Genomic DNA, 23,006 nt, shown 5'->3' on the forward strand with positions numbered 1-23,006 from the left:
CTGCGTGTCACCTGGATTCGACGCTTGATGGAGCTGATGTCCGGGCGCTCACTGCTGCCACTGTCCAAGTGCCTGGAATGGAACAGACCCAGCTGAGGGCTCACCTGGAGGGTTCCCCACAGGTGTTCCCACCCCTGCCTCTATCCCATCCCAACCAACTCACTGGTACAGCTCAGCCAGGAAGAGATCCAGGCTCCTCAGCTCCTCAAACAGCTCTGCAAGTGCAACGGGGCCAGCTCAGTGCAGGAGCGTCACCCACTGCCCAGCATGACTGACAAAGAGGGTCAGGGCACGGCCTACTGACGCAGTTTTGCCATCGAGGGGTGTAGGAGGCTCCAGGCCACCTCCCCTTGCACGGCAAAGTCTGTGTCCCCAGCCTGACACTGCTCACCGCTCTTCTCTGTCCAGACCTGCAGCTCGCGGGCCAGCTCAGGCACCACCAGAAAGGTGCGCCAGCCCTGCCGCTTCTTGGATTTGAGAATGTCCCCAAAGATGTGGTCGCCCATGTAGAGGATGTCTTTGCCCTTCACACCCAGGAGGTCACACACCACATCTGAGGAGCCTGCAACAGCCGGGGGTCAAGGTGGGGGGCGAGTGGGCCCCCGTGCCACCCACAGAGCCCAGACAGAGCCCAGCTGGGCGCTTACCACCGGAGTAGACAGCGCAGTGCTGGAGGGGGCCGGTATATGTCCCAATGCGCAGCTTCCCCGTGTCCTGCAAGACAAGAGGACTCCAGGATGGCGACACTGGTATCTGTGCCTGCTTGGTGCCCAATCAGCCATGAAATCTACCCTGCTGTACTCACAGGAGCCCCCTCAGTGCCTAAACAGTGCCCACCACCCCAACTAGCCCCGTAGCAGGGGAGAGGTCCCCACCGTGTCGACTTGGCGCAGGACGGTGCCCTCAGCAAAGAAGAGGGGCTTGCGGGTGTCCACCACAATCAGGTCGAAATAGGACCTCCAGGGGCGTTGTGGGACGTCAGCCTGTGGGTGCCGGGGAGGGGGTCAACAGGAGAATGCTGATGGCACTCTGCGTCCTCCACCCAGCCCACAGTGAGGACAGACTCACCTTGTCCCCCTGGCTGAAGTCAAACAGGTAGGACATGATGGCCTGCAAGGACATCTGGCATCATCACTGCTGCCCCCAGGGCAGGCAGACCCTGCCTGTGCTTCAACACATCCCCTCTGCCTCCCCCATCCAGGGCAAGCTGGACCTGGTGGTGGGGGACACAGACACCCCCAACTCACGTCAGTGTAGGTGTAGTCACTGTTGGTGGCCAGGAAGACCTTCCCCACCTCCTTCATGCGGCTCAGCAGCAGTGGCACACGGGGCTGGTGTGGGGCAAGTCAGTGGGAGCGAGCCCGGGGGGGCCACGAGGAACTGACTGAGGGGAGCAGAGGAGGGAGGAGTCTATGGGGGTCTGCACAACTCACATCCTTCACCACATATTTCTCCAGGTTCTCTAGCGTCTTCTCCTTGAGGCAGCCCTGCAGAAGGGACGGGGTGGGGCTGACCAAAATCTCGCAGGGTGTGCGTGTGGGAAAACCCCAGCACTCTCAGCTCCCACCACCAGCAGCCCCCTGCCCATTGCACCCACAGAGAGGTGGACATGGTCCATGGCCTCGCGCACATCCTGGAACATGCTGCGGAAGGACATGAAGAGGTTCCCATGCTTGTAGCCGGTGTCACAGCTGCAACAGTCAGGAATAGAAGAGGTGAAGGGGCTGCCCTGCCAAGGGAAACTCCCTCCAGGATTTACCCCCTGTCCGATCCAAGCCCCCACCCATCACCTCCCTCTTACTTGACATATCTGGAGCAGTTGGTGAAGAAGTCCACCAGACAGGCATAGAGGTGGGCCTCTGTGGGGGAGGGGGCTATGAGAGGGGGTGCGGGACAGGACAGCGCCCCAAGGTGGTGGGAGGGCCAGGACGATAGGGGTTCTCACTCACCTGTGAGGTTGAAGAGGGTGTTGAGGATGTGGAAGCGCTTCATGTCATCCCGCTGGATGAACTTGTTGGGATAATAGTGCAGGATTTCGGCTCTGGGGAGGGAGCATGGAGCTGCACTCCACCCTGAGGGACCCCCAACCCCCCCTGCCCCAGGGGTGGGGGATTCCCAGACTCACCCTTTGAGGAAGCGGAAGCCATGAGCACAGACCAGCAGGTTCCCGTGGGAATCCACCTTCAGCAGGTTCCCGTACAGGGCATCGAACACCAGCCCCCTGCACCACACAGCTGTCAGTGCGTGGGGGGCTCACTTCCCTCCCCCTCCCGGCTCTGGGACCCCCTCCACAAACTCACCGGGTGGGGAAGGTGGGGTCATATTTGTAGGCAAGGATCTCAGGAGGGTACCCAATGGCAACGAGGTGCTCCAGCAACAGGTTGAAGGCCAACTCCTCGTAGTCAGGGGACTTGTACACTGTATGGGGGGAAGGGGCGATGTGGGCAGGGGCTCCCACTACCACCCCACCCTGCCTTAGGGCTCCTCCAAAACGCACCGGCCAAGGTGTAGTCCATGTCAAAGCCAAAGCACTTGATCTTCTCCAGTGCCAAGCTCCGGTTGACAAAGATCCTGGGGGTGATCACGGCGGGAGTTACGGGGTGAGGAGAGGTTTAGGGCTGGGGTGGCACAGAGGAAGAGACAGGGTCGTGTTTCCCTATCCCAGTCCCTGGTCAGTGCTCTGGGAGGGTCGTGTGCTCATCCCAGCCCAGGGCCCCCACAGCAAGTTACTGGAGCAGAAAAATGGGCTGTAGAGCTGGAAATGGAGCTGGGGTGGGGGGGATGGGAGGGAGGCAGAGGGTGTGCAGCGCAGGGGGGGGGGGGGATAGTGAGCCCCTGTTTGGACCTGCCCCCACCCCGGCATGTCTACATGACGCCCAGGGCCTCTGCCCCCTCCCGGTCCGCCAAGGGTCCTCTCCCGTACCTGAACCGCCGGGCCCTTCCTTCGGGTTCTGCTCCCCTCCCCATGTGCTCTCCCCACCTGTCCTTCCCCGAGCCCTCGCCCCGCATCCCCAGTCCTGCTGCCCCCATTGCCCGCCAGTCCCCAGCCCACCGGTGCTGGCAGTCCCTCCGCAGGGCCCGCGGGTCGCCCTGCCCCGGACCCCGGGCCGCCGCCGGGCCCCGCTGCCCCTCGCTGCCCATCGCCACCGCCTCCGGCCACCGCCTCCGGCCGCCGCCGCTTTAACGGGGGCCTGCGGAACCGCCCCGCCCTGGCCATCGGCCGGGCCCGGCCCCCCTCGGGCAGCACAGCCGGGACGGACCCGGGGCACCCCGAAGGCAGTGACCCCCAAATGGGGCAGTCATCCCCCCGTGCTCCGCCCATGGGGTACTGACACCTCCCCAAGCGTGGCCCCCGCACACGGGGAGTGCTCCCCGTGGCCCCCTGAGCGGGGCTCCCCGCCCGTGCCGCCCCCGCCCCCCTCCCCCGGGCCCGGAGCCCCGGGCCGCTGTTTGCCCAGCGGCGCCGCTGGCAGCGGGAAGCGCCCGGCGGCGAATCATTAACCGGGGTCAGGGACCGGCCTCGCCACCGCCCCGAGGCCGGGAGCAGGGCCGGGGCGGATAGCGCGGGGCGATCGGGACAGGATGGAGCACCCACGGCCCGTGGGACACAGCGCCCGCCGGCCCCTGGGGTGCGGAGTTTGCGCCCCACGCAGCACCCAAAGCACCTCTCGAACGCTGCGTGTGGCTCCCGCCCCCAGCACTCGCGGCCGCCCCCACCGTGCCTCTTGCGACACCCCGGGGCCGCTGGCATGGGGCCCCGGGCCTGGCCTTGACCCAGGCAGGAAGGAGCAGCCCAGGGCACAGGGAGGGGGGCAGCGGAGCAGTTGTTGTCCCAGGGCTGGGGAGGGACGGACCCACGGCCAGCCACACACACACACATCCACCCCTCAACACCGGGAGTAGGGCTGGTGAGATGAGCAGGAGCCGCCCCCAGGTGTGGGGCCCTGATAACCCCTGCGCAGGGCTGTTTACAGCCCCTCCCACGACACAGGGGGCACGTGGGGCTCTTATCTTTGTCCCCAGCTCCCTCCTGGGGCACAGGGCCAAGGCAGGGAGGGCTATGGGGCAGCACCTGGGGCCCCCACTGGATCCCAAACCCCCAGAACCACAGGCAGCACTGGCATACGAAGGAAATCTTTATTAAGTCCGAGGTAGCAGCAGTGACAGAGGGCCAGAGGGCAGCCCCCAGGGCCCCCGAGCAGGATGGTGTCCACAGCACTGTGGCAATGGAGGCAAAGCTGAACACTGCACAGCCTGCAAGGGGGGTACCCTACAACTCCCCAGCCCTTTGTTCCAGGACAGGCAAGGACAATCCTCTGTCCTTCCCCCAAGAGAGCACTGCCAGGGGAGCATTAGAAGTGAGAAAGTCGCCCCCAGTAACTGCTTATCTACAGCTACAGCAGATCGGGGGGGGGGTGGGGGGGGGCACCTGGGGGCAGATACAGCCATGGCAGTACACCCCCCCCCAAAGTTAGCGCCAAGACAGTTATATTTAAAAAAAAAAAAAAAAGATACTTCAGTGACAGCACTATGCGCAGATGGGCGCAGCCCCCACCCCACAGCAGGCAGCCTCAGTGGCTCCTCGAGGGAGGACAGCAGTGGGAAGCAGGAGCGGTGGGAGCCCTGGTGCCCTCACACCTTCAGGACAGCGAACTTGAAGACAGCCATGATGGCAGCACTAATGAGGCCAGAGATGGGCACGGTGACGAACCACGCCATGAAGATGTTTCGGAAGAGGCGCCAGTCTACTGCCTTCCTGGAGCGCAGCCAGCCCACCGAGACCACTGAGCCCACCTGCCCAAGGAGTCAGGGCACACAGCTCAGCACCAGAGCAGGCATTTGCACCCCCCAAACATGCACTCCTTCACCCCCCACCCGGAGCCCTGGGTCCTGCTCCAGTCTGTGGGGACCTCTCAGAGCAGGGCAGAGTGCAAGGCAAGGAGCTGCCACCCAAGGACCGTGCGGCACTTGGGTTCCCATGGCCTCTTGGCAGAGCCTAGGGGACCATGAAAGGGGTTTTGTTCTCCCATCATCTCCCAAGTGGCCCAGGGACCCACCCTGAGCCTGGGCAGCCACTGCCACCTCACATTGAGATGCAAGAGGCAGAGCTGGGAGCTGACAGTGGCCAGCAGCCCAGAGAGGGTCCTCCCACACAGCTCAGCCCTATGAACACTAAGATTCAGGAATGCTGAGCTCACACTGAGCCAACGCCATCCCCCTGCCACCCCCTCCTACCTTGCAGTGGGTTGTGCTGATTGGGAGGCCAACATTGGAGGCAATGACCACCGTCAGTGCTGATGCCAGCTCAATGCTGAAGCCGCTGCAGACAAAAAGCGGATCTGAACAGGGGCACTGGATACTCCAAAACATCCCATGGGCTCAGCTCAAGGCAGCACAGCTTGGCTCTCCAGAGCCCCAGCTGAACCCCCCAGGATGCAGTGAGGTGTTGGAGCTACACACACTCCAGCTTGACCACTGAAACTCCCAAGAGAGAAGGAAGAGGGGCTCCTGGAGCAGAATGCAGCTCTCAGGCTGCATGGAGCCTCCCCTCTGCTCCATGGCAGCCCTTACCTGGATGGTGTGATGGGAGTCAGGTCCTTCCCCATCGTCTGGATGACTCTCCTTCCCCAGACCCACAAGCCGATGCAAATCCCTGCACCCCCATAGAGAAGCAGCCAGATGGGAGTTGCCACCTTGGTAGCCACATCGCCCGTCTGATAGACCAGGAAGAGTGCGACCAGGGGCCCAATGGCATTGCTGGAAGAGAAAGGGGATCTGGTCTAGAGGACCAGAGGCTCTTGGCAAGACAGACTATCCCTGGAAGTGTTCAAGGCCTGGTTGGATGGGGCATGGACCAACCAGGTCAAGAGGAACATGTCCATGGCAGGGGGTTGGAACAAGACAATATTAAAGGTCCTTTCCAACCCAAACTATTTTGTGATTCCATGATTCTCTGTGAGCACTAGCCCCAGCTAGCAGCCTCCCTGGCTCCCACTGACTCCCACTGACCTGACATCATTGCCACCATGAGCGAAGGAGCCAAAGCAGGCCGTGAGGATCTGCAGGAACTGGAAGAGTAGGGACACCTCAGGCTTGTCCTGCTCATGCCACTCTTCCAGGGAGCTGCTGCTGCCCTTGTGGGCACTGGCACCCAGCTCTGCCTGGGCTGTGTTCAGGTCCACATCTGCAGCCGGGTGGGCATCTGCCACTGCGTTGCAGTAGCTTGTGTAGCTGTCCATGCGGACCCTCTTCTTAGTGTCCGCCATAGACCAGCTCAGCTTCTCCCCCTCCTCGGTATCCCTGGCACGCAGCGAGTCCAGGGGCATGCCACAGATGGCCATGGTGTAGGAGGTATAGCTGTTATTGCGCCGCAGGGGCTTGTCCCCCGAGTCCCCCATGCAGTCCCCCATCTTGGCTAGGTGCAGCTTGTGCAGCAGCTCCTTGTAGAGGCCGGAGTCCTTGTGCACAGTGTGGTACTGGTATTGCCCGCCTGAGCCCAGTTGGTGGCCCACAGCCTGGCTCAGGTGGACCAGGTTGCCATTGGGCAGCCGCACAGCTCCTGCCAATGGGGACAGCGGGTGAAGGGGTTAGCACCAAGGGGTGCCTGGGGCTGGGCAAGTCTTACCAACTGTATCAGCCCCTGCTACTTACCACTGTCAATACTTGTTTCCTTCAGGTCAAGGCTGGGAAGCCTCTCCTGCTCTGGGGCCTCCTCCAGCTCCCCCAGGTTGAAGGAGACCATCCTCTCTTCCACTGCTGCCCGGGGCGGCATGGCCGACTCTGCATCAGCAGCAGGGCTCTTGGCATCACCCAGGGGCATCTTGGCCTCCTCTTGCTCCTCCTTTGAGCCAACATTCTTCTCCATCAAGGGGCTTTCAGAAGGACTCGATTTTATCTCTCCTGTGGGGGGGGGGGGGGGGAGGGGGGGGGGGGGGCAGCTGCCATCAAACCCCTTTCCACCACTGTACCCAATGCCAGCAACAAGCCCACACACCCCTTGCCACTCAGATTTATGGCAGCCAAATAAAATTTCCAGCTCACTCCCATCCTGAACTTTGGAAACTGCTGGGCAGTCACACCTTGTCCCAGTCACAACAGCCAAACCATCTAAGCCAGCTCATCCCCTATTTTTAGACACCCCCACCCACACGGGGTGTGGTGAACACCATTATGGGGCTTTTATGTCAGTAATGTCTAGTGCAGAGGTTCCTCTTTGGGCCATGTTTGTCCCATCCCTGCGGGCAGTGGGATGCTCTGGACTCACTTCTGGAGTGGCTATGACCCCTTCAGCTGACAAAAAGGCACCCAGAAGAGCCCAGCTCCTCTTCCAGCCCAGCAGCTCCAGCCTGGGCTCCTCTCCAGCTTCCACTGGTGAATGGCAAACCCAAAGAGGAGCTGGCCTCCACCTCCCAAAGGCAGCCTGGTTTCCTGTCCACCCTGAGGAGCCAAGCCAGCAGCACCCAGCCCGGGAAGCTGAGGCTGTTCCTCCACCTCTACCAGGAAAAGCATGTTTTCTCCAGGTGAAAACATGAGGTCAGCTCCTTCACACAACAACCAAAACCACCTTCTTGTCATAAACATGACCACTTCCCTGTCACTTTGTTTGCCTCAAGGGCTGGGTTGTGGCATCAACCCTTGACCCTGGCATCCAGTCCCAGCAGAACTGTCTCTCCCTGCATGCCCACCTCCTCCCAGGGATGCTGTGGGCAGGCCGGGAGCACGTCTGGCAGGCAGAAGAGCCCACCTCACCTCACAGGCAGGAGTTAAGTTGAACAGCTGGAGGATTGTCAAGAGCAGCCATAAAGCTGTTAGTCACACCCCAATTACACCAGCACAACGAGGACATCCCCTCATCACCAACTCCCGAGGCCCCAGCTTGCACACATCATTGATATTCAGGACCACATGCAGTTCCAGGCATGGCTCTGGAGGCAGACCTCAGGGCTGCTCCTTTGGATGCCTTTCAACACAGTGTTTTGGGTTTTTTTGCTACAGGGAAAAGATTTTGTCAGCTTTAAACTTGTGATCTGCACCAGCCAGGCCAAGGATTGCTCAGCAGGTATGAGAAGATTAAAGGTTACAACAGGCACATTGTCTCTTGCCCTTCTCTCTCCTCTCTTAGAGAGAGACAAGCTGTCTGATACTGCCCACAGCTCCTGGAGAGATCACCCCGCAGATCAATCAGCCCCCAGACACTGCTCAGCAGCACAACAGCTGATCCGGGGGGGTTTTGGATGCCTTGGTTGGGAGCAGGCAGAGCCCAGTGTGGTGAGTGCCCCAGTGACTCAGAGCAGGTTAATCCCGGAGCGAAGATAAGGATTCTGCTAATAACAGCCCCAGAGCTAATGGGATCTCCCACTGGGAAGAGAAGTCTGTTAGCCAGAGTTTGCCCTTCCCCGAGGATTGCAGAGGGACGCGGTACTTACGGTCAATTTTCTTCTTCATTCTCGGACATACAAAGAACCAGACGACGAGAGCACAGACAACAGCACTCCCCGCCGATATTAGGAGGATACCCCACAGAGGAAGTTTGTCAAAGCCCAGCACTAGGAAATAAAACAATGGATCTTTGAAAACCTCTGGGCAAAACCCTCCTCAATATATGACTTTGGTTTTCCCAGGCACAGGGATTCCCATCACCTGCAACAGCCCTGAGCTAATCCACCTGCCAGGGAGAAACACTGCTGGGAAGGCATCACTGACCACGCCGAGACACCAGGTATACTCTCTAAGCAGCCCCATGGGTCATATTCCCATCAGCAGCTGACCCTTCACAGCCCCTTCCCCCAGCCAAACCCTGTCGGGAGTGGCGCATGCCCCTGGCTCCACACAGCTCCTGTCTCCTCATTTGCTGCAATGTCAAAGGAAAAAACACCTCCCAGCTTGGCTGCTGCAGCGCCACTGCTGCTTCCCTGCTCTGGAGAGGACACGGAAGCTTGGGCTGCTGCCACAGGAGCTCACCAGCCCCTCCGGCTGCTGGGGAGGGCAGCTCCTCTGCTCCAGGAGTCAATGGGAATTTAGGCTTCATGGCATCTGAGGTGATACATGACCCACTTAGGAGCATTCTCACAGGCAGCCTGACTGAGCAGAAGACTGGCATCACGCAACCCCAGGTAGGGCATCAGGTGCTTGTGGCTATCCAAACCCTGCATTTGCTGCTGCAGGCAGATGCTGCATTTACTGCTCCTAAAGCAGACCAGACACCTCACCCAGGCACAGGTCTGCCTGCAAACCCTGTGCTCAAGCAACCTAGAGCTCACTCAGCAATTCAGGGCTCAGGATAAACACAGATCCATTTTGGGCATGCCAAGTGATCAAGTGATTTTGGAGCAGCCCCAGTGCCCCCAGCAGCACCACTGCAGGCCTGTCCTCCTCTCTCCCATGTTGGAGAGCCCAGGGAAGGGGAAGCTGACATCCCTCCAAAAATTTTTCCAGCCACTGTTTACAGAGCAAACCCTGCCAGAGCCAGCACTGCCTGCCCGCATCCCACCTCCAGAGGCTCTTCCACAACAGGAAACCCACGCTCACACCAAAAAACAGCTCAGGCCGAGTCATCCCAGCAAACAACGGATGTGACTGAGCCTCTGGCTCCACGGGCAAATCCCTCCTGTCCCTGCTGAGCCCTCTCCTAGTCCTGCTCGTGACCTGTCCCCTGCCACACAGCACCTTAGTTTGGCTTTTCCAACTGAAACTCAGACTCTGCAGCAGACAGGCCAGCTCTTCTCAAAGGGAGTAATTAGCTTGTTTTTAGGGACAAGAGGAATCAGGAGGCGCAGCCCCCAACCTTGCTCCTAGTGCCACTACTGGCGGCCTGAAGAGTCTCTTCAGCAGCCAGCAGATACCTGAGTTTTAGCACAGGTAAGAGAAGGGAAGGGGAAGTCATGTTATTGGCCAGTCCTGGCAAGTCTAAGGAGAAAGGTCTGGAGGAGTTTAGTTTGAGCAGGTCTCTTTGGTTGGGCAACTACCTAGCCCAGACAGTGCAGGCCAGCCTGCCGCCTTCCGTAACTGGCACAGGCCAGCCGCCTTCTAGGAGATCTCAGCCCTGTAAAGCAAAAAAGGGGTAAATCGTGCATTTAATGGAGGCTTTAGAAAGAATTTCAAAATTCACGTTCAAGCATTCTTCGGTGCACTTACAGGGCGCCCCAGTGTACATGATGGAGAAGAGGTTGATTCCCACAGTGCAAGCATAGAAGACGGGCAAAGCGCGCAGGCCGTTGGGAACAGGATCTGCCTGGAAAACACAAATCAGTGCTGTAGAGAGGTAGACTGGGGGGCTGTGCAGCAGCCAAGGAGCAGCTCAGCAACAGATCCTTTCCAGAAGGGGTTTGTGCCCTCAGTCACCTACAGATGGCAGCTCCCAACAGCCTTTAGGGAACAACCCACAGTCAAATGCCCCCCGGGCTGGGAGGGCAGGAGGTAGCACAATACCCTGGGTCCCACAAGGCTCCTCAGAGAGCCAAGGCAGGCCCAGGGTTCCAGCACTCCCAAGCCTGGAACAACTCATCTCTACCTAGCTTCTGAACCCTTTCCTCGGCTCCCCAAACTGCCACATCCACGTACATTTTTCTTTCAACTCCCCAGGAACTTTCAAAGCTTTTACCTCTTTCCAGCTGACTTGGACAAAACAAAAAGTCCATTACTCACAAAGGAGCTTATTTGACCACATACCTGACAGCAAGGCCCTCACCCCAGCAGCAGGAGCATTTAATCCCCACTGCTGCCCAGCAATTGGGGTTTGGCACCAGGACAAGCACACCAAGCCTTCCTGAATGCCAAGCAGCACGGAGCAACTGGACTCCGTTCAGCACCAGAATGGAGCTGACAGGGCCAGCCCCACTTTGGGAGGCTGGTTACACAAGGTTACTGTGGCAGTGGTGATGCTGAGCTGTTTTAAAGGGCTGGCCAGTGATAAGATCTTAATGTCTCTTGAATCATTAGAGGTAAAACCTAAAGGAATTTAACCTCAGATATGCAGGAGTTTCTCTGCATAGCTGGGGTTCCAGGTGGAAAGAATGTGGTTTCCCCAGCCCCAGGAACAATTCTGTCCCTCCCAGCTAAGGAAAGCCATGGCTGTGGATCACCACTTTCACCTGCAGCCTATCCCAAGGAAAAAAATCCTTACACCAGGCTTTTGGAAATGCCCAGCTGACAGCTCAGGTCTTATCAATTCTGGGCTACGTCACTACTGGGAAACAGGGCTGTTCCTGCTGAAGCCAGGCAAGACAACTCCCATGTTTCAGAGGGGAGATGATGCCCCAAAACCCTCCAGGTCCACTCTGTGGAGTGGCCACAGGCCTCATTTTCTCACCTCTTCAGCTCCCAAAGGGCCCCCCTGGTGCCAACACACACATTCCAGGATGTGCCAGGAGAAGCCCTGGTGACCATCAGCCGACTAACGAGTCCATTGAGAACAGCCAAGAGCCCCAAAGTGACAGAAAGCAGGGCAGACAGCCCTTACCTTACAGAGGATGAATCTCTGGACGAGGAAGAACAGGATAGCAGACATGATGCCCGAAAGAAGGGGTGAGATGAACCAGGACAACACTAGAAAGTGGGAGGCACAATCAGCATCCTGCTGCTGGAAAAGGAAGCCCAGGGACACATGAGGGCCATGGCTGGGGTGGTCCCACCAGCTGGACTTACCAATCTTCAGCAACTCAGACCACTTGACACCTTCTTGCCCTTGAGCAACCAGTGAGAAGCCAATGGTTGCTCCAACGATGCAGTGGGTACCAGAAATGGGGAGCTTCAAGAATGAAGCCATCAGCTGCCACACAGCTGATCCTGGAGAAGAAGCAGCCTAAGAAAGCCATCACCAGGGCACCATGGGACACACTGCCCCTACATTGTGACCTCCCTGCTCCTTACCAGACATGGCGCAGATCGAACCGGCCATCAGCAGCTCCTGTGTGGAGTTGTACATCTCTACATCAATCAGCCCCTTCCGGATAGTCTCGCTGACCTTGGCTCCCAGCAGGACAGAGCCCACGGTCTCAAAGATGCTGGCCAGGATGCAGGCTTGCCGCAGGGTCACCACCCCCGAGCCCACAGCCGTGCCAAAGGAGTTAGCCACATCGTTTGCACCAACAGAGAAGGCCAGGACGAAAGCAATGATGAAGCCCAGGACCAGCATCCAGAGGAAGTCAGCCATGGGGGCGGTGGGCACCGCGGGGGTCGGCTCCATGGCGGGGGTGGGGCGATGGGTTAATAAATTAGGTATAAAATTAAATAGAGGGATCGCTATAGGGCTCGGGGGGGCTGCGACGTCCTACAGGCCCGTCGGTCGCAGGGGCTGGGGACTGGGTGCCGCGCCATGGCCTGCGCCGCTCTTCATCCTGCGGGAAAGACAAGAGCTCAGCGGGGCGAGCACCGGACACCGGCCCTTCCCGCCGCCGGTAACGGCCGCTCCCGCGCGCGCCACCGCCCCCTCCCGCCGCCATGTGTACGTGCGTCCGCCCCTGCCCGTCATCTCAGCTCACCGGCTGGGCCGAGCCGCGCCGCGCTAACCGGGAAGCCCCAACTGCGGTCCCGCTTCGCTGCCGCTCCGGCCCCGCTCCGCCGCTCCACTGGCGGCCGCTCCCGCCGGCGCCGCCCGCCCCCGCCGCCCGCACTGACGCGGCCGCGGGCGCCCGGCGCGCTTTAACGCCGCCCTCCGCCCCCACGTGACCGCGGCCCCGCCCCTCCCGCCGGCGCGGGCCCGCCCTCGCTCGCCATTGGCCCGCTCGCCGGTGGAGGGGGCGGGGCCGCGCCGCCATTGGACAGCGCCGAGCTCAGAGCCCGGGCCCGCCCCGCCCCCCCGCGCCGGAGAACCACGTGCGCGCTCGGCGGCCCCGGGGGGAGGGACGGTGGCACCGGCACCGGGAACAGCATGGCCGGCACCGGGAACAGCATGGCCGGCACCGGCACCGGGAACAGCATGGCCGGCACCGGGAACAGCATGGCCGGCACCGGCACCGGCACCGGGAACAGCATGGCCGGGCCCGGCACCGGGAACAGCATGGCCGGCACCGGCACCGGCACCGGGAACAGCAGGGCCGGCACCGGGAACAGCATGGCCGGGCCCGGCACCGGGAACAGCATGGCCGGCACCGGCACCGGCACCGGGAACAGCAGGGCCGGCACCGGGAACAGCATGGCCGGCACCGGCACCGGCACCGAGAACAGCATGGCCGGGCCCGGCACCGGGAACAGCATGGCCGGCACCGGCACCGGGAACAGCATGGCCAGGCCCGGCACCGGCACCGGCACCGGCACCGGCACCGGCACCGGCACCGGGAACAGCATGGCCGGGCCCGGCACCGGCACGGGAACAGCTTGGCCGGGCCCGGCACCGGCACAGGGAACAGCATGGCTGAGCCCGGCACGGGCACCGGGAATAGCATGGCCGGGCCCGGCACCGGCACCGGCACGAACCCGGCCCGGCACAGCCCAGCCCAAGCCGATAGTGGGCTGACTCGACTCTGGCACGGCCCAGCACTTGTGTGGCACATCCTGCCGCGAATGTGTGCTCTGCCCTGGCATCGTCCGGCTCAGTCCCGCACGGGTGTGGCCTTGACTGGGCTCGGGCACGTCTGGCACAGCTTGGCACCGATGTGGGCTCTGCTCCAGTGTGGCACGGGCACAGCCCAGCACCTGTGAGGGCCCAGACTGGGCTCCAGCACAGCCCGACACAGTTTGGCACGGGTGTGGGTCCGTGTGGGTCTGGCCCACATGTGGCACGGCTCTGCTCAGCTCCAGCATGACCAGCCTGTGCCAGGCACAGCAACAGTGCTGCACCAGCCCAGGCGGGCACTGGGCTGCTGACCACCGGGCTGGCACTCCAGTGTGGCTCAGTCCCACTCCAGCGCTGAACTGGCATCACACATGGGCCTTGTGCCTGCACTGGTTGAGACCAGCACCAGCCCAGGGTATGCACTGGCCTCAGCAAAGGCCACACGTGGACACTGAAACCAGTACCCACCAGGACCAACCATGGCACCAGCATCCACAGCTGAGTGCTGGCAGCTTAGGGGATCCTGCAAGGTCCCAGGAGGTTCCCAGGAGGTCCTGCTGGGTCCCCCCCAGCACTTCCAGCCTGGGTAACAGCAGGTGGGGGTGAACCCCTGCACTCAGGTAGCGCGCAGCCCTCTGTGAACGTGTGTGCACACACAGCCCCCATATGCACATGCACATGCTGGGGGCCCATGTGTGCCCCGAGCAGGGTGAGCGCCAGTGCCCATTCGCATCTTGGGGTGACCATTGCCCAGCAGGAACCACGGCTCAGAGGCCACAGGCAGCCCCAGGGCAGCGGGTCAGCCAGCACAGGAAGCTGGGGTATCTGGCCAGGGATTGTGTGCTGCACGGGTCAGCGGCTGGGGGCTGGCCACGGCTGGGCCATCACAGGCCATCACGTCATGGAGACACTAGCGACAAGGGGTTGCAGATGGCACCTGGTGCGGGGGGGAAGTGGCCAGGATGCCCCAGCCCTGCTGCATCGCTGCCCCTGCGTCACCCGGCCAGAGTCCATCCTGTGTCCCCATGGGCCCTGTGTCCCAGGCCACGTGCAGCACTGGGTGTGCAGAGCCACAGCACAGCCCAGGCTGAGCTTGGGGGGTAAGGAGGTACGTGTACCTGGAGCCTGGGGACCCCTTGCTACTCTCAGCTCGCCAAAGCAGTAGCAGGGAATGACCACACACCCTTACCCTCCCCCCACTCCACATTCCTGTCACCACTGGGTGTCCCCATCTGCCCTAGATGTGTGAACTGGGGAGGAAACTGAGGCAGGAGTCCCTGGATGAAGCTGGGAGGATCCGTGCCCTGGGCCCCCAGGTCCCATAGCCCTGTATCCCCAAAGCTGAGAAGGGATCCAGATGAATCTACACCCCTGCAGGGGTAGAGGCAGGTCTGGGGAGCAGTACTGGGCATACGGGGTGCGGCACCAGGGCACCGAGTATGGGGGATGCAGCACCAAACGTGGGGCACAGCACAAAGTGTGCAGGAGTGTGGCCGAGTGCGGAAGGGTGTAGCACTGAGCAAAAGGGAGTACAGAGCCTTGCACATGGGGAGCAGCATCGATCACACGGGTGCAGCACTGAAGAGATGGGGTGCAGGGCCAAGGATGTGCTGGGAAGGAGCAGGAGGGGTGCCCTTCAAGATGCCCCCAGGCCAATACGTTGCAGGTTCCTAGCACTGGGAGGGGATCCTCAGACCTTTGTCAGCTTCACTCCTACGCTGAGTCCCACTCCTGAGCAGTGGGACTGTGACACTGGAGGCACTTAAAGCAGTGAGGCAGCACTCTGGCAGCTGCTGGGAACGCCCTGGGAAACACTCCAGCCTGTGGCCATCTCACATGCAAACCCAGAGGCTACATCCCCCCGCCCCAGTAACACCAGTAAGTCTGTAACTCCTGCACTGGGAGCCTTTGATGGATGCTGAGCCTGCCCTGCAATCCACCTGCTTGGCATTGGCCCTTCCGGTCCTGGTGCTGGCTTTGACCTGCAGGTCCCTGCACGTGCCCTGGTGTTCAGCAGCATCACTGGGCATCCCAACACTCGCTGGCACACTGTGGACCTCGTAAGTGTCACCAGCAGTCTCCGGAAACCCCCCAGCACCTGGCTACCCTGGCTCCACTCCTGACCGATCCTCTTATTTTATGTTGTCCTACTCTGTTGTTAATTGGTAATAAATTAAAACTAATTTTCCCGAGTCAAGTGTTTTCCCCGTGACTTAACTGTTGAATGATCTCCCTCTCCTTACCTCACCCCAAAAGTTGTTCCGCTGCTCACAACCCTGCCACATGTGCCGACATCACCCCTCCCTGCACACCCAGAGCACACCACTTCTTCCCCTCCAACGCTGCTCTGGCCCCCCAGCCAGCTCACATCTCCCCTCTTTCCCCAGTGCCGAGTCACACCTCTTTCTTCTGCCCACTGTGTCCACTCTGACCCTCCATTTCTCCTTTGCTCATGCTCAGATCTCTTTTATTCACCAGTCTGGATCACTCATGTCTCCTCCTTTTCCTCTTGGGATGCTCAGAGTCCCTTCTGTGTCTCTGTGCATGCTGACATCTCCTCCACAGACCCCCACCTAAACCAAGGGATCTCTGCTTGCTCCTGTGCCAATCCTTTCCCCTCCCAGGATGATGGCTCTGGTCACCTTCCCAAAATCCTCTTCTGCTGCCCTGCAGTGCAAGAGAGATGTGAGATGAATAGAATCACAGGATTGTTTGGGTTGGAAAAGCCCTCTGAGACCATCGAGTCCAGCCATTCCCCAGCACTGCCAAGACCACCACTAACCCGTGTCCCCAGGTGCCACATCCACACAGCTGTTAAATCCTGTTAAATCCCCCCAGGGATGGGGACTCCAGCAAACTATGTCCTCAGATCAGAGCCTTCCCCACAAGCCCAATGGACACCCTAAGGTGTCTGTGTGCACACAGGGGAGGGTAAGATGTCCTGCCACCTTCTGCAAGTCCCATTACTGGCAGAGGAACCATGTCTTGAAAGGATGGGCTCTCCAGGGTGGAAGGGCAGGGCCAGATGCCACATTCCTCCTCCTTCACCTTCCCTGGCAGCTCTGTGTGTGTCTCCAGCCTTGCCAGAACTTCTCATGCTTGTGGTGGCAAGCAGCTACGATGGTGGTGAAGTATCACGGTATCCCGCAGTGGTAGAGAGGAGAAGAGAAACCCCGCAGGCAGGAATTGTGCAGCAAGATTCATTTATTTAATTATTTTACAAACTCTTTTACAGACTTTTTTCTTCATAGTCTAATTGGTCAAAGGATCAGCCACCTCTTGGGGTGATTGGCTAAAATCCTAAAACATCCATTGTCAAAATATTTTCCTACTGTACTATAAACAAAGCTTTGCAAGGTTGCAGGTGTTCTATAGGTGTGCTTATAGAACTCTGTAGATACAAAAATGCTGCTAGCGAGGATTTTCTTGCTATTTTCTAAGTCCGTGAGAGACTTTTCTCTCTCACAGAAGAGGTAGCAGAGAATGTAAACAACCAGGCCACCTGCAACCTTGGAAAGTCTTGTTTATGGTATAGTAGAAAAATATTTTGACAATGGATGTTTTAGGATTTTAGCCAATCACCCCAAGGGGGGGCTGATCCTTTGTCCAATTAGACTATGAAGAAAAAAGTCTATAAAAGAGTTTGTAAAATAATTAAATGAATAAACCTCGCTGCACAATTCCTGCCTGCTGGATCTTCTCTCCTCCTCCTCCCTATGGCTGCGGGACACGGTGATGTACCCTAGGGCCCAGGCCTGCGGTAATAGAACTCTACTAATATCTTCTGTGAGAGACAAAAGCATCCCACGGAACTGGAAAGAAGCAAGAGAAATTCTTGCTAGCAGCATATTGTATCCACAGCGAAGGATTACCTCTGGGCCCTGGCTGAGCCCCAGCCTCTGCCCAGGGACCTCCACAGCCCTGCATGGCATCACCCAGGTGTCTCTTTGGCACTGCCAAAGCAGGGATGGCTGGGTGCACAGGGATAAGGAGAGCAGGTCAGGCATGTCACAACAAGCAATGCCAATCGAAGGGCTCTGGAGCCCTCTAGTACCACTGCCACAGTCCACTGGCAAGAGTTTAGAAATTTGGCAGGAAACAAACCCCCTTGTGTTCCAGCTGGTCCTGAGAAATCAGAAGGCTAAATTTCAGAATATCACCAACTGGGCACTGTAAGTGCAGTCATGGTCTGTGACAACTTAATTGATCCAGATTCATGAATAGTTTGGTTAATTGGAGCAACAGGAAAGCAGGTTCAGAATAAATGCATGAACTACAGAGTGTTAACATGTCATGGCAGAAGGTATAGAAGAGAATATATATATAATATTCCTGGGTCTAAGTGTTGCTGGAGGCTGGGAAGCACTCAGTGCCTGTTCTGGACAGCAGCCAGACACAGGGGATGCCTGCACAAGCAGCCCACCTTTTCCTGGTGTCCCAGTAAGCTGGGATGGAAAAAGCCCTGTCAAGGTCTGCCCCAGCTCACTCACCCAGCTCCTTTCCTCGCCATGCATCTCTCCAGGAGATGGTGCCCAAGCATATGAAAAAATCTCACTGGGTGCCTCCCCTGCATGGGAGACCCCTTCCACTCACTGCATGCTGGTGAATCACTGGCAAAGGTATGAGTGAAAACAAACTTGAATCACATTGTGGATAAGGTTGAACGGAACAACAGTGGGGATATCTGGTCCCACCTCCCTCCTCAAGCAGGGTCATCCAGAGCACATTGTACAGAACTGTGTCCAGACAGTTCTGGAATATCACAGATGGGGGAGACTCCACAACCTGGGCAATCTGTTCCAGTGTATGGTCACCTGCACAGAAAAGTTCTTCCTCATGTTCAGGTGGAATTAATATGAATTTGCAAAAACACAACAAATTGTGATGTCCGGGGTCACTGTATTGCTTACAGCATGGATCATGCAGTGAAAATCAAATTAGAAAAAATTAGAATCAGTGGCAAGTTAGATTCAGTGGTGTCGTGGGGCCCCCCACACCCCCTCAGAAGCCAGGGGACCCCCAGGGTTCTGAAGGGTGTAGTCGCACTCATGGGAGTTTGCTGCCAGAAAAACACAGTTGATTGTGCTGCTGATCTTTATTTATACTCCTGCAAATATTCTGCTGGCTTCTGTCCGGCTGTCTGGGCGCTCCAAACTGGCTTTGGAAGCTGCGAGGCGCCTGTGGAGAGGAAGCTGCTGAGGCCCTGCCGGGGCGCGGGGCGGGTGTGAGGGTGAGGAGCAGCACTGGGTGCCCCACGGGCTCTGGGCACCCAGCTGCACCGGTGAGCTGTGGGCACAGAGAGCTCTGGGGAGAGCACAGGGCGCCAGCTCACAGCTCCAATCTCCACAGTGACTTGCTGGGCACCCAGAGCACCAGAGCTTGAAATGCCTCGTGCCACTCAATACCGGTTTGGCAGCTCCACTCCGCCCCACCAACTCACTTTCTCCTCTTCCTCCACACGTGGAGTACACAACACAGCACCATTCCCAGCAGCATCGAGCCAAGGACCGCCACGATGCCTTCGATGCAGTACTTCTGGAAATTATCAGCATCCACGGCATTTGGGTCTGCCCTGCCCACTACAAGGTATGGCTTTGCCCCACCATCCACATCATCATCCTCATCATCATCCTCATCGGCTGGGTCTGCTCTGCCATTCCCAGTGCTGGTGGATCTCCTGCTGACAGCGCTGTTGAGGCTCAGGCTCTTCACACCTGGAGGAACGATTCTGCACGTTAGTGTGCCCTGCACACCTCTGGCAATCTCACCGGAGAGCTGACATTGCCAACAAAAGTTCTTTCCCACTTCATTAGCATCTCTGAATGAGGGGATATCCTGTTGGCAGCAACATTTCTATGGCTTCGGTAGAAACCAAGGGAACTCCCGAATGTCTTGCTAGTCCGTGCTCTCTGGACCCTCTCTCTCCTCTCAGCTTTGCTTACACTTTGGAGTGGCCACAATCCTGTTCTTCCAGTGTCTGCCTTTCCTCCCTGTTCCTGGGGATCCTTCACATGTGCCCACAATTTCTCTTGTGTTCCAGCCAGGGATGATCTGATTGGGGCAAATGCAGTCCCTGGGACTCAGCTGGAGACACAACTGGCAGTAGAGACTCTGGACCACCCTTGCAGCTCACCAATACCCGCAGGGCATGACATGGAGGGTGCCTGCAGTGAGGGACTGAGGTGTGGGCGGGGGTGCTACGGTGTGCCCCTACATGCACCTGAAACCTCCGCTGCCCCATTGTGCTGGTTAGGAGTGACCTGTACCCACCTGCTAGTATCACCCTCATCTCCCTCAGGATTTCATGTAGCACTTTGGATGTCTCCAGGGAAGATTGTCTCCTTCCATCTTGATACTCTGGACCTTATTGGAAAGAGTAAAGTTGCATTTTCCCTCCAGCAAGCCCGGGAAGCAGCGCTCAGGCTGTGCAGTCGGTCAGGACCGACCAGTGACTCCTGCAGTGCCAGGGGTCTTCCAGTGCAGGGTCCAACCGAGAAGCTGGGAAAGCCCTCCCTGTGCCCACAGCTGCAACCAGACCTCCCCCTGGCAAGGAGCTCCCTGCATACCCTGGAGCACCATCTGTCCTGATGGAACAACAGAACAGGGAAGGGGATCAAGGAAGAACACAGCACACCCAGGCTTTGCTCCCTGTTCCCGGGGATCCTTCACATTTGCCCACAATTTCTCTTGTGCTCGCCCATCTTCCCTTCTGAGGCTTGGCAGGTGCTGCCCTGGATGGAGACTCTGTCTGATGCTGAAGGATATTGCTGTCTCCCTGGGAAGGACTCAGGGGGCTGGACAGAGAGCATGGGGGGAGCACAGCTGTCTGACCAATCACCCCTTGGAGTGAGATGGACAAAACCCATCCCTGTGTCAAGGAGAGCTACCCCCAGCTCTCCCTCTCCAGCCCAGCACCCATACCCCAAGGGGATGCAGTCAGGCCCTCTAGGGAGATACCTGAACTTCCCTCTCCCTTGCCTGAACTTCCCTCTGCAGTATGGGCAGCATTTGCCTGCCCCCAGCTTTCAGGACTTGTCTCCCATTTACAACCTCTGGCAGGGCTGCCCAGTGCCTGAGTAATTTTGAAAGCATTCCTATATCCTGGCATGGGGGCCTTCCCCAGGGTTGGCCAGCACTGTCAAGGATCAGGGAAAAGTAAAGTGTCAGCATGGCTCAGGCACAGCGTTTGCAGGAGGACAATGTAGGGTCCCCTTAAGCCATGTCGGCTCTGAGAGTGCACCCCTTTGGACCCCAGTGCCAAGGAGGGATGCCCCTCTGTTGTGGTAGGGCCTCCAGGGTCTCACAGCAAGGTCTGGGACGCAGGTGCTGGGGGAGGGACATTAGACCCAGAGTCACATTTCCCATCATTCGCTGAGGGGTGTCCAGGTGGCCTCATTCCCAAAAGAGCAAAGTTCTGAAATCCCTGAGAACGGAGTGTGAGAGGTGGTGAGCATCTCGCTGCACCCACAGAGCGTCCGAGCGTGTGTCCCTGGCACAGCAACAGCAACAACCTGCACCCCAGAGGTGACAGTCACCCCAGAGCCACTCCTGGTTGCTGGCAGAGCCCTGGCTCTGCACTGACAGTTTGGCTGCTGCTGCTGCTGCTGCACACACCCGGGGATCTCAATGGCCAAAGGACAGCAATTACCTGACACACTCGTTGTGTGAAAGGCCCTGGTGTTTTCCTCAGGGACTGGCACTGCCTGACGGCCTTCCTGAGGTGCTTCCTCCTGAGGCACAGCCTCACGCTCGGGTGTTTTAGAGAGAAAGTGTGTCAGCTGAATTCCAAGTTGCTGTTGCTCATCAGGATCTGTCAGAGCTGGGTGCTGGCCCTGGCCTGCCCACCTACCCACTGCCTGTGCCTGCCGTGGAGCAGCCCCAGCATCCTGGGCTGGGAGGGCCACCAGGAGGAGGACGAGAGTTAGGGCCCACCGTGCCTGCACCATGATGCAGCTGCTGCTGCTCCTGCCACTGCTGCTGAAGCCCGTGACACCCAACCTACACTGCACACCAGGGCCTGGCTTTGTGACCTCACAGGGGGCTTCTACCAGCAACATTCTGCCACCTCCACGGTGCACCCAAATATTCCCCGGCTGCTGGTGACAGGTCAAGCAGAGCCACCAGGTTCAGCCCTTCCCCCGCGTACACAGGGTTCTCTGGAGAGCTGTCCTGGGTTGCAGTGTATTCTATCACCATCCTCATGAGGTGTTGAAATCAGGTGGGGCAGTGTTTCCTTGCCTCCTCCACCCAGACCATCTTTCTGTTCATGGCCCATCATTGTCCTGCCGCCTGACTCAGAGATAACTCCCTCTGGGCTATCTTCTGTTAATGAGCCTAATCAACACTTGGCCTCATGACTCATTATCCCCATTGTGAGATGCTCCACCCAGAGGGAGGAACCAAGCATCCCATCGTGGATATAATCTGGGACTCTGAACACCAGAGACAACCCCTTTCCACTGGACTTCCAGAGGACAGGAGCTACACAGCCACCACTGGACCTTCTGAGGAAGAGCAGCCCCTTTTTTCTACAGGATCACCACTTCGGGAGGACTGCAGCCACCATTCTACCAGACTGCCACCACCACCCTGCCTAACAGGGTGCCAGGTTGTATCCTAACTCTGTCAGTTTAACCCAGTGTTTTCCGCTTTTATTGTTTTTTCTTTCCCCCTCCTTTTATTTCCCTATTAAATTGTTATTCTGACTTGGTGTCTCCCACTAGTTTGTTTTCGAACTAGTACAAGAGCTGCTCTAGAAAACACTGCAGAGACTACCTGGGACTTAACCTGTCTCCAGAGCAAATCCCAGTGCTCCTGGAAGTGCCTGAGGGTGTCAGGCAGCTGCTGGTATGGACCTGTCCTGAACATGGACCAAACACTTCCTGGAGTTCCCTTGGAGGAGTCAGGAGCTGGCACCTGGGAATTATCTCAAACCCTTCATGCTCCACATCGGTCATCAAAGAGCACTGTCAGCTGGCAATTAAGCACCATGAAGCTGCTCATTTACTTTGCCCCGACAGGATAATGAGCATAGTCAGGAAAGCAAAGAAAATAGAACTTGTGGGCTGAGACAAAAACAGTTTAATAACTGAAATGCAGGAAAATAATAATAATAATAATAGTAATAAAAAGGAGATGGTGAGAGGGAAAGAACACACAAGAAAACAAGTGATGCACATTACAACTGCTCGCCACCTGCTAACCAATGCCAAACCAGTCCCCAAACCCCTATCAGCCCTTTGTTCTGAGTAACTCCCCCACACTGGGCATGACGTTCTATGGCACAGAGTATCCCCTTGGCCAGTTCAGGACAGCTGTCCCAGCCATTCTCCCTCCCAGATTTTAGTGCACCTCCTCCCTGGCAGAGCATGAGATACAGAAAAGTCCTTGGCTCAGGGCAAGCAGCTCCTTGGGGCCACCTCTCCTCTCTCCTACCTGATTTGCTGCCCATCCCACTGGCCCAGCAGCACCGACTGCCCTGGCCAGCAGCTCCCGACAGGCCGGGCACAGAGCT

General features: G+C 58.4%; 3 protein-coding genes across 11 annotated transcripts in view; all 3 read right to left on the reverse strand.

Annotated features, from left to right (window-relative positions):
* Positions 1 to 3,766, reverse strand: part of LOC125319177 (cytosolic purine 5'-nucleotidase-like) — a 41,064-nt gene extending 37,298 nt beyond the window's left edge. For 7 of the 9 annotated variants that reach the window (XR_007200616.1, XM_048290233.1, XM_048290232.1 and 4 more), the window contains exons 1-15: positions 3,666 to 3,766; positions 2,498 to 2,571; positions 2,301 to 2,418; positions 2,126 to 2,221; positions 1,950 to 2,041; positions 1,802 to 1,859; positions 1,598 to 1,691; positions 1,434 to 1,487; positions 1,248 to 1,331; positions 1,069 to 1,110; positions 876 to 983; positions 648 to 714; positions 392 to 562; positions 164 to 215; positions 12 to 72 (exon numbers count right to left, since the gene is read on the reverse strand). Coding sequence is in view for 8 of the 9 variants with exons in the window: in XM_048290233.1 (XP_048146190.1) it covers positions 12 to 72; positions 164 to 215; positions 392 to 562; positions 648 to 714; positions 876 to 983; positions 1,069 to 1,110; positions 1,248 to 1,331; positions 1,434 to 1,487; positions 1,598 to 1,691; positions 1,802 to 1,859; positions 1,950 to 2,041; positions 2,126 to 2,221; positions 2,301 to 2,418; positions 2,498 to 2,571; positions 3,666 to 3,751 (1,257 nt within the window). In the remaining variant the exon portion in view is untranslated. Of the gene's footprint in view, positions 1 to 11; positions 73 to 163; positions 216 to 391; positions 563 to 647; positions 715 to 875; positions 984 to 1,068; positions 1,111 to 1,247; positions 1,332 to 1,433; positions 1,488 to 1,597; positions 1,692 to 1,801; positions 1,860 to 1,949; positions 2,042 to 2,125; positions 2,222 to 2,300; positions 2,419 to 2,497; positions 2,572 to 3,052; positions 3,160 to 3,665 lie in introns of those variants that run through there. The other 2 variants (XM_048290234.1, XM_048290237.1) reach the window with 2 other exon arrangements.
* A 357-nt stretch (positions 3,767 to 4,123) lies between these two features.
* SLC20A1 (solute carrier family 20 member 1) lies at positions 4,124 to 12,588 on the reverse strand. Its single transcript, XM_048290229.1, has 11 exons — positions 12,480 to 12,588; positions 11,869 to 12,335; positions 11,644 to 11,784; positions 11,459 to 11,544; positions 10,135 to 10,231; positions 8,427 to 8,546; positions 6,652 to 6,900; positions 6,010 to 6,559; positions 5,572 to 5,757; positions 5,236 to 5,320; positions 4,124 to 4,794 (listed from the first exon to the last, which is right to left on the reverse strand). Exons 2-11 carry the CDS (start codon positions 12,182 to 12,184, stop codon positions 4,633 to 4,635), a joined length of 1,992 nt encoding a protein of 663 aa, XP_048146186.1. The 5' UTR covers positions 12,185 to 12,335; positions 12,480 to 12,588; the 3' UTR covers positions 4,124 to 4,632.
* Positions 12,589 to 18,371: 5,783 nt separating this feature from the next.
* On the reverse strand, positions 18,372 to 21,833 carry LOC125319154. Its single transcript, XM_048290192.1, has 4 exons — positions 21,141 to 21,833; positions 19,763 to 19,855; positions 18,933 to 19,206; positions 18,372 to 18,670 (listed from the first exon to the last, which is right to left on the reverse strand). Exons 1-4 carry the CDS (start codon positions 21,547 to 21,549, stop codon positions 18,592 to 18,594), a joined length of 855 nt encoding a protein of 284 aa, XP_048146149.1. The 5' UTR covers positions 21,550 to 21,833; the 3' UTR covers positions 18,372 to 18,591.
* Between the last annotated feature and the right edge of the window lie 1,173 nt (positions 21,834 to 23,006).

This window comes from Corvus hawaiiensis, chromosome 36, assembly GCF_020740725.1.
Source record: "Corvus hawaiiensis isolate bCorHaw1 chromosome 36, bCorHaw1.pri.cur, whole genome shotgun sequence".
NCBI lineage: Eukaryota > Metazoa > Chordata > Aves > Passeriformes > Corvidae > Corvus > Corvus hawaiiensis.

Bases quoted from the DNA above. Each gene is read 5' to 3' on its own strand.
- SLC20A1 (XM_048290229.1), bottom strand. From the start codon at position 12,184: ATGGAGCCGACCCCCGCGGTGCCCACCGCCCCCATGGCTGACTTCCTC. The intron at 11,545-11,643 runs GTAAGTCCAGCT...CCCACTTTCTAG, and splicing joins GTCTGAGTTGCTGAAGATTG to TGTTGTCCTGGTTCATCTCA. The intron at 10,232-11,458 runs GTAAGGGCTGTC...TGTGTTTTCCAG, and splicing joins AGAGATTCATCCTCTGTAAG to GCAGATCCTGTTCCCAACGG.
- LOC125319154 (XM_048290192.1), bottom strand. From the start codon at position 21,549: ATGTTGCTGGTAGAAGCCCCCTGTGAGGTCACAAAGCCAGGCCCTGGT. The intron at 19,207-19,762 runs GTGGGTACAGGT...TCGTTCCTCCAG, and splicing joins GATGAGGGTGATACTAGCAG to GTGTGAAGAGCCTGAGCCTC. The intron at 18,671-18,932 runs GTGAGTTGGTGG...TCCTCTCCACAG, and splicing joins GTGTGGAGGAAGAGGAGAAA to GCGCCTCGCAGCTTCCAAAG.